Genomic DNA, 13,813 nt, shown 5'->3' with positions numbered 1-13,813 from the left:
CCGACTGGCCTAAATTGTTATTTCTAATTTCTCCAGGTACAGCACAATGTCTTCCTTCTCTGTGCCCATACGCCACCTATGAGGGCCTTTATATCAGAACGGTAGCATTTCCTTGTAAGTGTCAGGGAGTCTGTGCTCTCTTTGTGAACTCTTCAGCAAACCAGGACTCAACCCTTACAGAGTTTAGAGTTCAAATCTTTCCGTTGCCCACTGGTCACCGGGCTCCAAGCTTACCGGATTGGGAACTGTGTATGAGCTCCACATGGCCATCTTCATATCTTTGCCAAATCCACTGATGTATTCCCTGTGGTAAAGGAGACAGTGCTCTTTGTTCTTCTGTATCACCCTGGGCCTCCCAAATGGCAAATTTGCTTTCACTGTTGCTGTGACTAAAACGAAAAGGACATAAAACGTTTGTGACATCAGCAAAATGGTACACAGTGACTTCCACTCTCCGAATAGGGGGTTATATGTCAGGGAGATGGGTTAATAGTTTACAGCAACCCTATGAGATAGGGTTATCATCTTGTTGTGCCCATTGCAAACGGGAAGTTCGAACAAGTAACTGGGCCAACCCAGGGTCTAAGCAGAGACCTGAAGCCTGCCTTCTTTAGCTCCTTGTTGAAGAGCTCACAAAATACAGCTTAAGAGCAAAGGAGGCTCAAAGCCAAAGGTGCATATTTTGGAGGGCAGATGATTCACCTCAATAACTGTCATGGTCACGCTGACATACTATGCTCCAGGGGATGGTGTTTGGAGGTGAAACTTTTAGGTGATGCAGGCTGTGACATGTAACCCTCGTAAGTGGGATTTGACCCTCAGAGCTGAGACCCTGGAGAGAGTCACTATCCACTTCCGCTATGGGAGGTTCTGATGAGAAAGTAGGAACCTCCTGCTGGAATCTGCTGGCACCTTGACTTTGAACTTCATTTGCAGAACTTAGTGAAGCCAATTTCTGTCATCAAAGTCACCTTGTTTACAGTGTTTTAGCATCCTGGAGAGCTGAAGAGAGTTTATTTGTTTCTGTGTTTGTGCTTGTATGCGGTTATATAACTCATCCAAAACATCTTAACAATATCTAGAAAATTACATTTCAACTGCACATGAGCAAGTTTTTTCTTATCATTCACCCCCAGATAAATATACCAATAGCTATTCTCAGAGCATTTATACTGCTATTGGTTATTGTAGGTAATTCAAAAATGGTGTAAAGTTTCTGCAGGGATATGCAGAAGTCACATGCACATACCATGTTCTATAAAAGCTTCAGCATCCTCAGACTCAGGGCATCCACAAGGGGTCCAAGGACAATCTCTATAGATATTAGAAATGACTGTATCCCTAGTTTACCAATGATGCAGCTGAGGAACCCTGACTTTAATACTTAGAAAATAATACATAATGGTAACAGTGATGTAAGAGATGCTTCTAAATTCTCTCCACAGACTTTTAAAAAACTTTACAACTACATGAAGTAGGTACAACTACTGTAGATGAAGATACAACAAAATTAGATGTCCCTGAGGTGAGACAGTAGGAAAGCTACAGAGATCAGGTTCAAACTCAGCATTGTTATCTGTTCATATCTTCGAAAGGGAATAATAGACATGGATGAGGCACAACCATTTCAAGAATGTTCCTGGGAACACTGTAGCTCCAAGCTATCTACCCTGTTATTGAATTCTGTATGTGTTTGCTTGTTCCTCTTGTATAGTGTCCTTAAAATCTACATTCAAAAGTTTTTATGAGTTTAATTTGAAAACCCTTCAAAGGGCAACGTCGTGTAGCTCTAAGTATCATAGTTTTTATTGACTTACTGTCTTCTTCGGTGAGATTTAGCATTTGATTAACTTGTTCTACTCGATCATCCTGCAAGGTGAGAGAGAGAAGGGAAGAAATAAATTAGTGTTTTAAAGAATGACCAAGAATATTTCTGCAGCAATGGCACGAAGTGCTTTACCACTGAACAAAGAAGAAAGACTAATTTGTCACTAAATTCCAATTATGTCACCACTCAGAAACACAGAGGTATTTCTGTCACAGTGTGTGTGTGCGCGTGTGTGTGTGTGTGTGTGTGTGTGTGTTCGCAAAGATATTGTTAATGGGAAAAAGCATTGTGGCAACAGCTGGGGTTAAACTGGAATGGCTGCATCCTGATGCTTCTCAAACTTTCCTGTGAATACAGATGCCTGAAGGACTTGCTAAAGTTCAAATTCTGGGACTGGGCGGTGGTGGCACATGCCTTTAATCCCAGCACTCAGAAGGCAGATGTAGACAGATCTCTGCGAGCTCAAGGCCAGCCTGATCTACATGCACTAGTTCCAGGACAGGCCCCAAAGCTACACAGAGAAACCCTGTCTCAAAAAAACAAAACAAAACATATAACAATAATAACAACAAAAAACCAAAACAAATTCTGATTCAGCAAGCCTGGAGGATGGCCTGAGATCCTGCATGTCTTTCCAACTTAGAAGAGACATATAGGTCAGTTCTGGGGCCACATTTTAAACAACAAGAGTCATTCTTTACAGAAAGGGACTCTGGGGTTACAGTCAGATAGGCTTGCTAGATCTTGAATAGTAGTATGTCTCACTTCTCTTGATCCCCCTTTATCTCTGAAATATGGAACACATTGCCCATTTTATGTTATTAATGATTTTTATGGCAGTTCCACTGAAGTTATCTGGAAGAGGAAGTAGAAAATCGCCATCTGAAGATATACACACAGAAAAGAACTCCACGCCGCTACTAGGACCTTTTCCGATGGATTTACTATTTTTTGAAAAATTTTATTGGACTTTGATCCTTTAAAGTCTTCACCCACAACAATGAGGAACAATCCCTACCTTTGTCATTTACATTTTACGTTATTCTTCTGATTCCTTGTCCTTGGGTTACTTCCTAGCAGTGAAACTTTCCCTTATCAACAATGTCCTGGTATCTGAAGCCTTACTTCTGGACCTAGCACAGAACTTACTATATTAAAAAGGACCCTCGCAGTACGTACTGCCAGTTTTCCTGGTAGATTCTGCACCACTGTTCAAACAATGCCACCCAGCACACACACTGCTGAGTGTGTCTAACCCCTACTCCCCCTGTTCTAAGTATCTGAAGAGAGTACCTGATTCTTAAACTGTAAAGAAATGGCTGGAAAGATAGCTCAGCGGTTAGGAGCAGTGACTGCCTTTCCAGAGTTTGATTCCCAGCAACCATCTCAGAGGGATTTGATGCCCTCTTCTGGCATAAAAGCATATATGCCGATAGAGCACTCATATATAAAATCATTATTTTTAAAAAAAGAAAATGGTTTGAATGGGAACTCAAAGAGAATGTCAAGATTACTATTTTGAATGTCTAAGGTGAGTTAACACACAGGAAAACGAACCCTTCTCAACAATGCTGTCCCGTTCCCAGAGTACACTCACATCCCTAACCATAGAGCCCATGCACTGTACTCTCTCACTTCTTGAGGGTCAGAGAAACAACAGACAGTTACTCAGCAAGCCTCCCAGCCAGAATGTAAACCCGATGGCCCCTTTACATTCTTGCAAAGACATGAAGCTGTTACTTACAGGCTGCAGCTCGGGGCAGGAGCAGCTCAGTGTGTCTGTAGGCAGTGGAGTAGTAAAGCCACAGACAGAAGGTGTTGACAGTTCTCCCGCATGAGACGGCTCATAAAACGGTGCCTTCAGAAGGTGGTTTAGGCTCCCATGGGTGCCGTTGTTTGGGGCTGGCTGAATGTGTAGGAGATCTGTTTTTTAAAAGTAACAGTAATAAGTTCACATTAACTTGGATGGGGAAGGGAACAACTCTTTTGTGGGACATGCGGGAAAGCCACCCGGAGTTTAATGTCTGTTATAAAGTCTGCTGCAATGTAGTTATATTAGGACTTAGTTTACTGACCTCCATCCCCTGAAGTCACTAGCTACTTGCCTGTCTACACTGGGGTATTCTGCATTATGAACCACTGTAACCTCCATGAACTTATTTCTCTAGAGACAAACTGCATTACTTAAAAAATCACTTTGCCCCTTAAGCACACTGTGAGTGCTGAGTATTAAAAGTTATACTCTTTATTGTTTTTATTTGTTATTATTGTTGTTGTTGAGACAGGATCTCATTGTGTAGCCCTGGTTGGCTTGGAACTGGCTGTATAGACCTGGCTGGCCTGAAACTCCGGAGATCCACCTGCCTCAGCCTCCCTAGACCTGTGATTAGAGGTGTGTGCCAAAATAATGTTCTGGAGCTGGAGAGAGGTGAACGAGATGGCTCAGTAGGTAAAGGCACTTGCTGCCAACCCTGTGACTTGAGTTTGATCCCCAGGACCCACGTGATTCCGATAAGTTATCCCCATGCAAACACACACCTAGCATAATTTTTTAAAAAACAGCAGTTTTGTTCCTTATTAAGAGAACTTTTTCTATTTTTCCTATAAAAACAAATCATATCAAATATTTTACAGGCATCGTCATTTTAGAAGCTCTGGATGATAACGGGGTCATCTGAAACTCGCCCTAACTAACCCTTGTTGCTGGAGAGGATCTTCTTCGAGTCTAGTTAACTAGCTTTGGTGAAACAGATAAAAGCAAGTCACTTTTCCGCAAGCATTAATACTCTCAAAGCTGTTTAAATCTACTGAAAATCACTATTAGTGTTGATAATAAATTCTCTGTTTTTCTCTAAATGAGCAAAGACATTGGGGAGGGGCCGTACAGCTCCCCAGTGAGCAGCTGTTGGATTGTCTCTTGCTGTCCTTGCTGCCTCAAGGGAAAGTACGCTGTCTAACAGCCAACATGAATGCTTTTCTAACACCCGCTTATCTCAAACACTCCACAGGTGCCTTCCTGCCCAAGACTGCGGCTGGCGTGCTCGGCTCCTGAAGGCAGAACCAAGCTTCAAATACTTCCTAAAGAACACTGTATTGTTGGAACCCACTACGAACTGTAGTTGATCCTGCAGTCATTCCCACCTGCGTCAGAGAGGAGCCACTGCCCCTCCATCTAAGGGTGACTACAATTGGTAAGAGGCACAAGTTTCGAAAATGGTAATTGGTGCTGGGAGGCAAAGGTGTGATTGACCCAGACGTATGACTGTGATTGGTCCAAATACGCTGCAGGTCACTCAGTGAGTGGGCTGGAAGGTGGTCTCCTGCACCGCCTCCCCCCTGATGCTACAGTATCAGCAACCCCCACCCCCAAATAAGGCTTGTTTTGCATGAGTGGTCCTTCTGGTCTATTGCCAGTATTGCAGACTGGGTTTGTAGCACAAAGAAAGCAGCCACAGAGCCCATGGGAAGACAGCCGAATACTAGAGGCAATAGAATAGCAGTGGCAGCCAGTGCCGAGCAGGCCGCAAACCAGGCTGTGAAAGCCTCAAGGCAGGGGATTGCTTGGCAGCTGAAGAAGGCGGCAACAGTGGTACCCCAACCTCCGGAGTGACCTGTCTAGGTGACCCAAACAGTCCCAGCAGAGACAGCCACTCTGAGCAGTCTGGCGCCAGCCAAGCTGAGAAAGCAGCCTGGGCACAAGTAAGGGTAGTGGAAAGAGCAAAAGGTGCACGTGGTGAGAGAGTGGACAGTCAGTACTGACGAAGGATAAACAGCACTAGGGAGCCAGAGAAGAGCACATGTGGACCTTGGCCACCAAGTGAGTTGCAGAGGGCTGTCAAGTCTCACAGCCTAAGGTCTCAAAGTCCTGCCTGAGGAGTGCAACGCTCCTGTTGCCAAGATCCCGATACACAAGACCTGCATGAGGACTGAACACTAGAGGGCGCTACCTGCTGCTGCTTTGACTACAGCTGTTGTTGCTGCTGCTGCTGCTCACCAAACTCTGGTAGAACTAGACAAAAATAGAAGCTGCCAGAAGCTAGCGCTTGCAGAGCTCCTCCCTGTCTACCCGCGACTCCTATCTGGGTAGAACAAAGGACCCTCAGACAACTGACTCAGGGCGACAGCAAAAACAAAGCCCGCTACGGGGCACTCATTAGAACATAAAACCACATGTCTCCCGGAATGAGTAAGGTCACTCCATGCACACAGATTTCTGACCATCATCACTCCGGCCTGCCTCACTCCCTTCCTAAAAGCGCTTTATACCCTAAAATCCCTGAGATACATGTAGAGATGTAAGAGGGACTTTCCTCTATCTTTTTCAGGGCCAATTTGAATGAGCATGCTCCCTTGACCTAACTTCTTCAACTTGTTTTTTCTGTAGCGCATTCAGGGCTATGAATCTTTGATTTCCGAGACAGCCTACCACTGAAGACCTCCCTGAGCCCTATCCAATTCCTTCTGATCACCCCAACAAGGCCAGCATCCCTGATCCAAGTCCAGCTACGGGGACCAAGAACTTAAGTTGCTAAGGCTGTGATATATAGTTTTTAAAGTCGTATTGCCCTTATGCATGTCATTGTCTGCCATCTATTTAACATATTTACTGTGATGGGGAAGGGCACATGTGTCACAACATACATGCAGGGATCCGAGGACAACTTGTGGGAATCTGTTCTCTTCTTCTCCCATGTGTATTCCAGAACTGGACTCAGAAAGCACCTCTACCTGCTGAGCCACCTCACCAACCCCCACCCTGTGTTCAAACAGAGACTTTTTGTCCTTCTGAGTCACATTCAGTTATGATGAGCTAAGAGCAAGATTAAGAAAAACAATTGTGAATTTGTCTGTGTCCAACAAACAGTGAAATTGCAGCTCCTCCCTCCTTGGACCGTCTAAGTGAATGATCTGCTGGTGTGTTAGACTAAGGCAAGCATGTAGAAGGAGGTTTAGTTCCGGGACAACTAATTCTCATTGTTTTTTAACACTTAATGTAATAACAAGTGTCAAGCAAAATGAGACTTTATTACCCCGTTTAGTTTCAGAAGACTTCTCCTTGTAATAATAGGAAGGCATGTTTTAGTTGAGTTTGTATATGTGTGTATGTATATATACATATATATACATATATGTATATATATATACATGCATGCATGTGTATATGTGTATGTGTGCAAGTGCATGTGTATGTGTGTGCATATGAAGACCAGAACTGATGTCAGGTTTCTTCTTCAACCTCCCTCAACTTCCTATTTTGAGACCTGGTCTCTCAGTGAAACTGAACCAGCTGTTTAGGCCGGATGACCAGTGAACCCCAGGAGTCTGCCTGAGTCTGTTCCATCAATGACCACAGGTGTGCTGAGGGTCTGACCTCCGGTCCTCACGCTTGTGCAGCAAGCACTTTCCTGACTGACACATCTCCTAGGACTCAGGTATGTTTATCTTTTCAAAAATTGGAATTGTTATTTTATTTTTCTAATTTTTTAGAATTATCATTTAATCACTAAACTATTTTTCAAAATCTTGGCTTCCTAAGATACAAATTTATCATGATTAGTAAAGCAAAAGGAGTCACTTATGTAACTGAAAAATTCTGATTACGAAATCTTCCTTATCTTTCTGCTTCCCATCTTCTCAATACAGGGCAGGCAGCCTTCAATTTATCCCTAATTTCAAGTTAGAAATGTATTACAAACTCTGTGTCCTTTTCGTGAGCTGACTTAAACATACTCACCACACAGTAGATTATAGACTTCAATATTTTCAAATGGTTCAATTTCAATGCTGTCTTTAAAGCTGGGTCCATGTGCCAAAAAGATTGCCTACATGGTAAGAGTTATTACATTATTACTAGATGACATCTAATTCACAAGGTGCAGAAAGAATCATACATTTCTGTTGCAGAATATTCATTTACACTGTGAAGATATGTCTTTGCCAAGGCACCTTCAGGTTGGTTTAATAAAGAGCTAGATGACCAATAGCTAGGCAGAAAGAATTTGGGCAGGACTTCTGGGGACAGAGAGGACTCTGGAAAGGAGGAAGAAGAGACAAGCCAGACGCCGAATGAGTCTAACACACAGAATAAGATAGAGATAAAGTCACATGGTAGAACATAGTTTATTAAAAATGTGGGTTAGTGTAAGTTATAAGAGCTAGTTGGCAACAAGCCTCAGCTAAAGGCCAAGTTTTCATAATTAATGACATGCCTTCGTGTCATTATCTGGGAGCTGGCTGGTGGGATACAGAAAGACTCATTACACATTTCCTCCTGGGACAGTCCCTCTTTGCTCCTTAGGCCTCTGTAAGAATCTCTTTTAAGGAGGAGAAATGATTTTTAAAGCAGGTTCCACCTGTTATCTGCACCAATCCCTCTCAGCTGTGATGCAAACCGTATTTCCAGCATGACTCTTGACTGCTATTCACCATCTCTCGTTGCACAGTGACTATGCCCTTCAGACTTGCATGCCCAGCTATTCTCTTGCTTCCTCCTTTCCAACCAGCAGCAGCCAGTGACAACAGCTTCCAGTAGTTTGCCAAGGCTCCCTGTACCCAACAAGTGATGAATGCCCCAAACTAGGGCCTCTACACTGGTTATTTGTTTCGCATGGGACACTCACTATTCCCTTAATACTGTAAAAGTTGTTTTATCATGGAGACTCTGCTCAAATGTTCCCCAGGGATCATCAACTCTTTCCCATTAGTTAAAGTTGCATAGCATCCTCGGAGACACCTACCCCAAGCCTGCCCCTGTTCTATGATTTCTCTGGACCACAGCACATTGCCCTGTATGCCAAGCCATACATTCCTTCTGTGTAGTTATTTCTTATCTCACTGGTGCCTTGTTTCTGTTTAAAAGCTGCAGGCTTACCTCCATGCTCTTAAATTCGTTGTTGTAGCCATGATTACCTCCTCCACAGCTTGAACTCGTTGGGCCCCTGTGAAGATGTGACATTATTATGCACTGGTCAGTGTACTGGTAGAAGATGTCATTCTAAGTCAAACTTTAATGACTACTTATTTAGCTTCTGTTTTCAAAATCACTTTTTTTTTTTTGCCAATCAAACACATATGTTTTCATGGTCAAATTCACAGCCTTCGATAAACCAAAGAGTAAAACAGAAAGAACGAGACTTCTAGCTTTTACAAAGAGAACCCAAAGATTGCTAGCTCTTAGACATTGACAAGGAGAGATACTAATAGGCATGGATTCAAAGACTTTACCTTCAGGGTGGGTGGAGATGGATCAACAGATAAAGGCACATACCATCAACCCTGACTAAAATCTAATCAGTCTCTGGGACTAACATGGTGGGAAGTGACTACCAACTCCTGAAAACTGTCCTCTACCTCTGCCCACACACACGGTGGCACATGTGCCCATACACAAATACATGTGCTTGCTCACGTACATACACAAGCAAAATAAGAAATGCAAAACAGAATTTTGTGAGATTTTATGGTCAGACTCACATTTGTATATCAAGTTCAATGTGACTAAGAGGTCAGTGATTTAGGAATAGAGTATTGAAACTTGGAGAAATTCTGATTCCTGTTTTAAGGGGGCAATGTCTAGGAATAATATGAAGCCATGAACAAGGAATACTTTGGAGAGATTGCTAATAAGACTATAAATTCTGCAACTTCAATGTTTATTTTTAACTTCCTGGAATTTCTTCCATAAGCTGTTGCTTCGTTTGCTAAATGACTTTTCAAATTTAATTAATTTGTTTTTTCTCAACGTTTTCACATTTTAACATTTGGAGTTAGTGTTAAAGTCACCTCAAGCTTCCTGGTACTTACCAAGGACTTTCTACTTTCTCCAAGATCTTAAGAAAGTGAATTCTTAAAATACAAATTTTTTCAGGATGGGGAAATGGCTTATTTGATAAAGGGCTTGCCATACAAACATGAGGAACTGAGGTCAGATATCCAGAGCCCACATAAAAGCCTGCATGGTTATACACGTATGTAACTTGTGTCTCAGTGCTGCGTTGGAGCTTGGGAAGGCATGCAGGTCTCCAGAGCTTCCTGATCAGTCAGTCTAGTCAACTGGAGAGCTCCAGGTCAGTGAGAGCCTCAATTTCAAACCATGTTAGAAAGCAACAGTAGAAGCTATCCTCCGGCCTCCACCGGAACCCGTGCACCTACATGCACACAAATGCACTACACCACACACACACTCGTACACACACATACACACACATATACACACATACACATACATACACACATGTACACACTTGTATATACACACATACATACACACATACACACACATGCACACGGATATACACATATGCACACATACACACACACACACACACACACACACACATACACACACAGTTGCCAATAAAATTTATTCCACAAAAGAAAAACACTTGGTAGGCAAAAGATTAGTTTTTTCGAGTCCCATTAAGTAGCTACATGGGCAGCCAAGCCATGACCGCACAGTCTGATACCGTAGGTCAGACCTCACTGCTAGTTTTTGAAAAGGATACAGAGCTCATCATTTGGAACTGGGCTTTGGCACATTGTGTCTGCAGGCATCATGGTGGCCGGACCCACCTTCTAGATCATTATGTACCAATGGCCTCCTAACTTCTTTGATTTCATACCCCAAACAGTAAATATTTGGCGACTGCATGTCCATTTAGCTGTATTAAATTATTAACATCTTATATTTAATAGTAGTTTAGTTTGGCTCACATATTCTAAAGACACACTTTTCAAAACTGTGGGCTTGAACACAAAGGGCTAAGAAACCCATTCTCAAGGAGAGGCTATTGCCCTCTAGTGACAAAATGAGGAACCGCAGTCTGCTCAAACCGCATTTCTCCGTTATTTTTACAGAATAAATTCAGCCAAGTTCCCAATTTCTCTTCCTTCACACACATATGGAGACCGTTGACCCTGTCCTTTTTCAACTTGTCTTTCTTTGTCTGATATGTATTTTAACCACTGTCCTTCCTTCAGCCCCTTCCCCACCAGCGTTGTGCTGCATTGATACCCATTAGGCCAGAAAATACAAAACGACACTGATCCTGTTTATATTCACTCATATTATATTTCACATTCACTATATTATTCTAAATTGCTTTTAAAACTCAGAATAAGGTTGGTTGTGGTGGCACACACTTTTAATCCCAACACTCAGGAGGCAGAGGCAGGTAGCCTCTATATTGAGTTTCAGACGAGCCAGAACTACATAGGGAAAACCTGTCTCAAAAAAATACAACAAAGCAAAAATCAGAATCACTTCATGACAAGAAGTCTTTGTACTTGTTCTCTGGCTTCTTTACTCAGAAATGAATGTCACCACTAATTAGTGACCCTGGCTATTAAAAGACTATTTTTTGAAAGCCCGGGAGACTATAGTCTTAAAGAGCCAGCTAACCATTCCGACGTCACTCAGCCTGGATGATGACAAAGCCTTTACTCTTTCTGTCAGGGTAGACATGCGCTGTCACTCACATCTCCAGAGCACCTGGAAGCGGTTTCAGCCTCCCTCCATCTTTTGATCTGGTATGAAAATTAAGACGCGAACAGCAACCATATAACAAAAGTGTCGGCAAAGAGGAAGTGCCGGGTGGCATGAAAAGGCCAAGGCATTGTGGGTGGTCAGAGACGTTCGCTCCTAACGGGAGGGGAGAGCTAAATGGGCACACAGACAAAGATGTTTGGCTCCGAGTAGACACAAACCTGGCAGCCAGCCACTGCCGATCCACCATGAGATGCACTTTGTCGATTCTGACGTGATTGGCATAGTGCAGCCGTTTCGGCAAGTCGGGAGTCAAGTAAGGTTTGAAATGCTGATCGGGTTTCCGGCACTGGAAAGAAAGGGTAAGATTTAACTTTCAAAACTGGGCCCTGGTGGCGCACGCCTTTATTCTCAGCACTTGCGAGGCAGAGGCAGGCAGATATCTGTGAGTTTGGGAACAGCCTGGTCTACGGGGCTGTTACAACCGAGAAACCCTATCCAAAACAAACAAACAAAAATGCCTTAAAGCAAAAGATTTTAACAATTTTTAGAAGTAGATTTAGTGCTGGAGGAATGGCTCAGCAATGAGGGCACTTGCTTGCTGTGCCTGCCAAACACCTGTTTGTGTGTGGTTCCCAGCTCCCACATGGTGGCTCCCAATCACCTATAACTCCAGTGCCAGCAACCCCGTACCTTCTGACTTCCTCAGCATCTTGCAAGCACATGGGCACATAAAGTCATTCTGGCAAACATACACATAAAATTTTTAAAAAATCTTTTCTAAGTAAGTGGTTTCAAGATTAGCTAATAAGCTAGGAATACTAACCCTGTTATCCACAAGACCACATATTATATTTATTTTATAATCATATTATAATCATAACTATAAATTTAATTTATAACTATAAACTTATAATCATAATTATAATCATAATATATTTATCATTATGCAATCTTTATGTTGAAATTTAAATTTTGATTGAATGTTTGATGTCTTTCTTAAATTTGTATGCTTGGGTATTATCTAATCTACCACAAATTTCTCCTCCCTTTTTTGACAGAAAATTAAGTAGATTTATATAACAACTTCAACTTTTGAGTTTAAATTATATATGTTAACAGATATGGACAAAAACATACAAGTCAGTTTAATTGTACCAAAAAGTCTCATCAAAATTGACTCCTCTGACCTTATAAATAACTATTTCCTTAGCCTTCAGATCACTTAAATAACATTTGAAACTAAAGGTACTCTATTTGTGAAAAGCTCATGGGTTCATCACAATTTAGTAAAATTTTATTTGAAAACTTGTTCGATAATTACTATTTTAAAACTTTAAAAATGAAAATCACATTCGTGTCTATTCATGCAAAGTAAAAATGGAGAAATGAGAAACAGAATTACAAAGAAACTTTCATACCTTCCATAAGAAAAAAACGGGACAAAATCAACATATAAATAAGAATATGAGGAAATGAGATTTCCTTTTTTTATTCTCGTGTATTTTAAACTACGGTATCTCATCTTAGTTATCTAGCTTGAGTCCTTGCTATCTCTTAGGCGATTTACAGAAGAAAATGAGGAACTAGGAGATATGACATAAAAGCAAAATGTAAAAGAGATACAGGCAGCGGGAGAGTTAAAGATAATTATTAAATGAGAGAGAAAAGTGAAGGACTTTTTAACAGGTCCAAGTGTGGCAAACACGGTACCAGTAGGTTTTGCCCTCTCCCTTGCTAACCATTAGATTACATCCCTATTCCTAAAGTCAGCTCCCAAGGATTATACTCTCATTTTTGCCACCAACCCAATCCTGAGACCGAACACCAAGGTCCAGCAGCCAAAATCCACTATTTGGCTACACTGGCTGACCCGTCCAATCAGGACTTACCATCTCACCCTAGCACAGGCTTTTCCTTTACTCCCTAAGAAACACCTGATATCGTTGTCCAATGCGGATGTACAACCCCCCCCCCCATTCCCCACTTGCCACTCCAGGGTAATAAATCTCTTTGAAGCCAAGAATTTGGTGTCTGGGTGTGTTCTGTACCAACTTTGAGGCCGCCTTATAGAATGGAAGTACTCGTTACATACTTCTGCCAGTTTGTTGTTCTGTTGTTTGTTTGTTTGCCTATTTCAGAATCTTTTCTAGACGTCTTCTACCTCAGTATTTTTGTATTTTTGTCACTTTCTGGCAGGCACATGGCAATGCTAAGTACAGCTCCCCACAAGAGAACAGAGCGCGCCTCTGAGATCAGCAGGTCAGAGATCAGGACTGGCCACAGGTTTTCTCTGGATGTGCAGTTGAGGTGAGTCTAGAGAAGACAGGTTGGTACTCCAGCTTCTGAGGAAGCACCTGGTTAGTCTTTGTGTTCGAGAACTAGGTGCATAGGCATCGGATTTAAGGTTAAAACATGTCTCTCATCATCCTTAGCACAGTGTGGAGGTTGCAGTTCAGGTCTGCTGGAGACCGCCCTACGACGTTTTCCCAGGAGTAAGA

At 42.2% G+C, this 13,813-nt stretch overlaps 1 protein-coding gene across 1 annotated transcript in view; it reads right to left on the bottom strand.

Annotated features, from left to right (window-relative positions):
* Enpp3 (ectonucleotide pyrophosphatase/phosphodiesterase 3) overlaps positions 1-13,813 on the bottom strand; it is a 73,627-nt gene that overhangs the window by 11,457 nt on the left and 48,357 nt on the right. The window contains exons 16-21 of the mRNA XM_087911394.1: positions 11,534-11,661; positions 8,700-8,766; positions 7,563-7,650; positions 3,573-3,751; positions 1,818-1,869; positions 235-389 (exon numbers count right to left, since the gene is read on the bottom strand). Of these exons, the coding sequence (XP_087767520.1) occupies positions 235-389; positions 1,818-1,869; positions 3,573-3,751; positions 7,563-7,650; positions 8,700-8,766; positions 11,534-11,661 (669 nt within the window). The remainder of the gene's footprint in view (positions 1-234; positions 390-1,817; positions 1,870-3,572; positions 3,752-7,562; positions 7,651-8,699; positions 8,767-11,533; positions 11,662-13,813) is intronic.

Source organism: Myodes glareolus, chromosome 1 (assembly GCF_982192425.1).
Source record: "Myodes glareolus chromosome 1, mMyoGla1.1, whole genome shotgun sequence".
NCBI classification, from domain to species: Eukaryota; Metazoa; Chordata; class Mammalia; order Rodentia; family Cricetidae; genus Myodes; species Myodes glareolus.
Note: the sequence above shows the minus strand (reverse complement) of the source record. Positions and strands in the feature narration are given on the sequence as shown.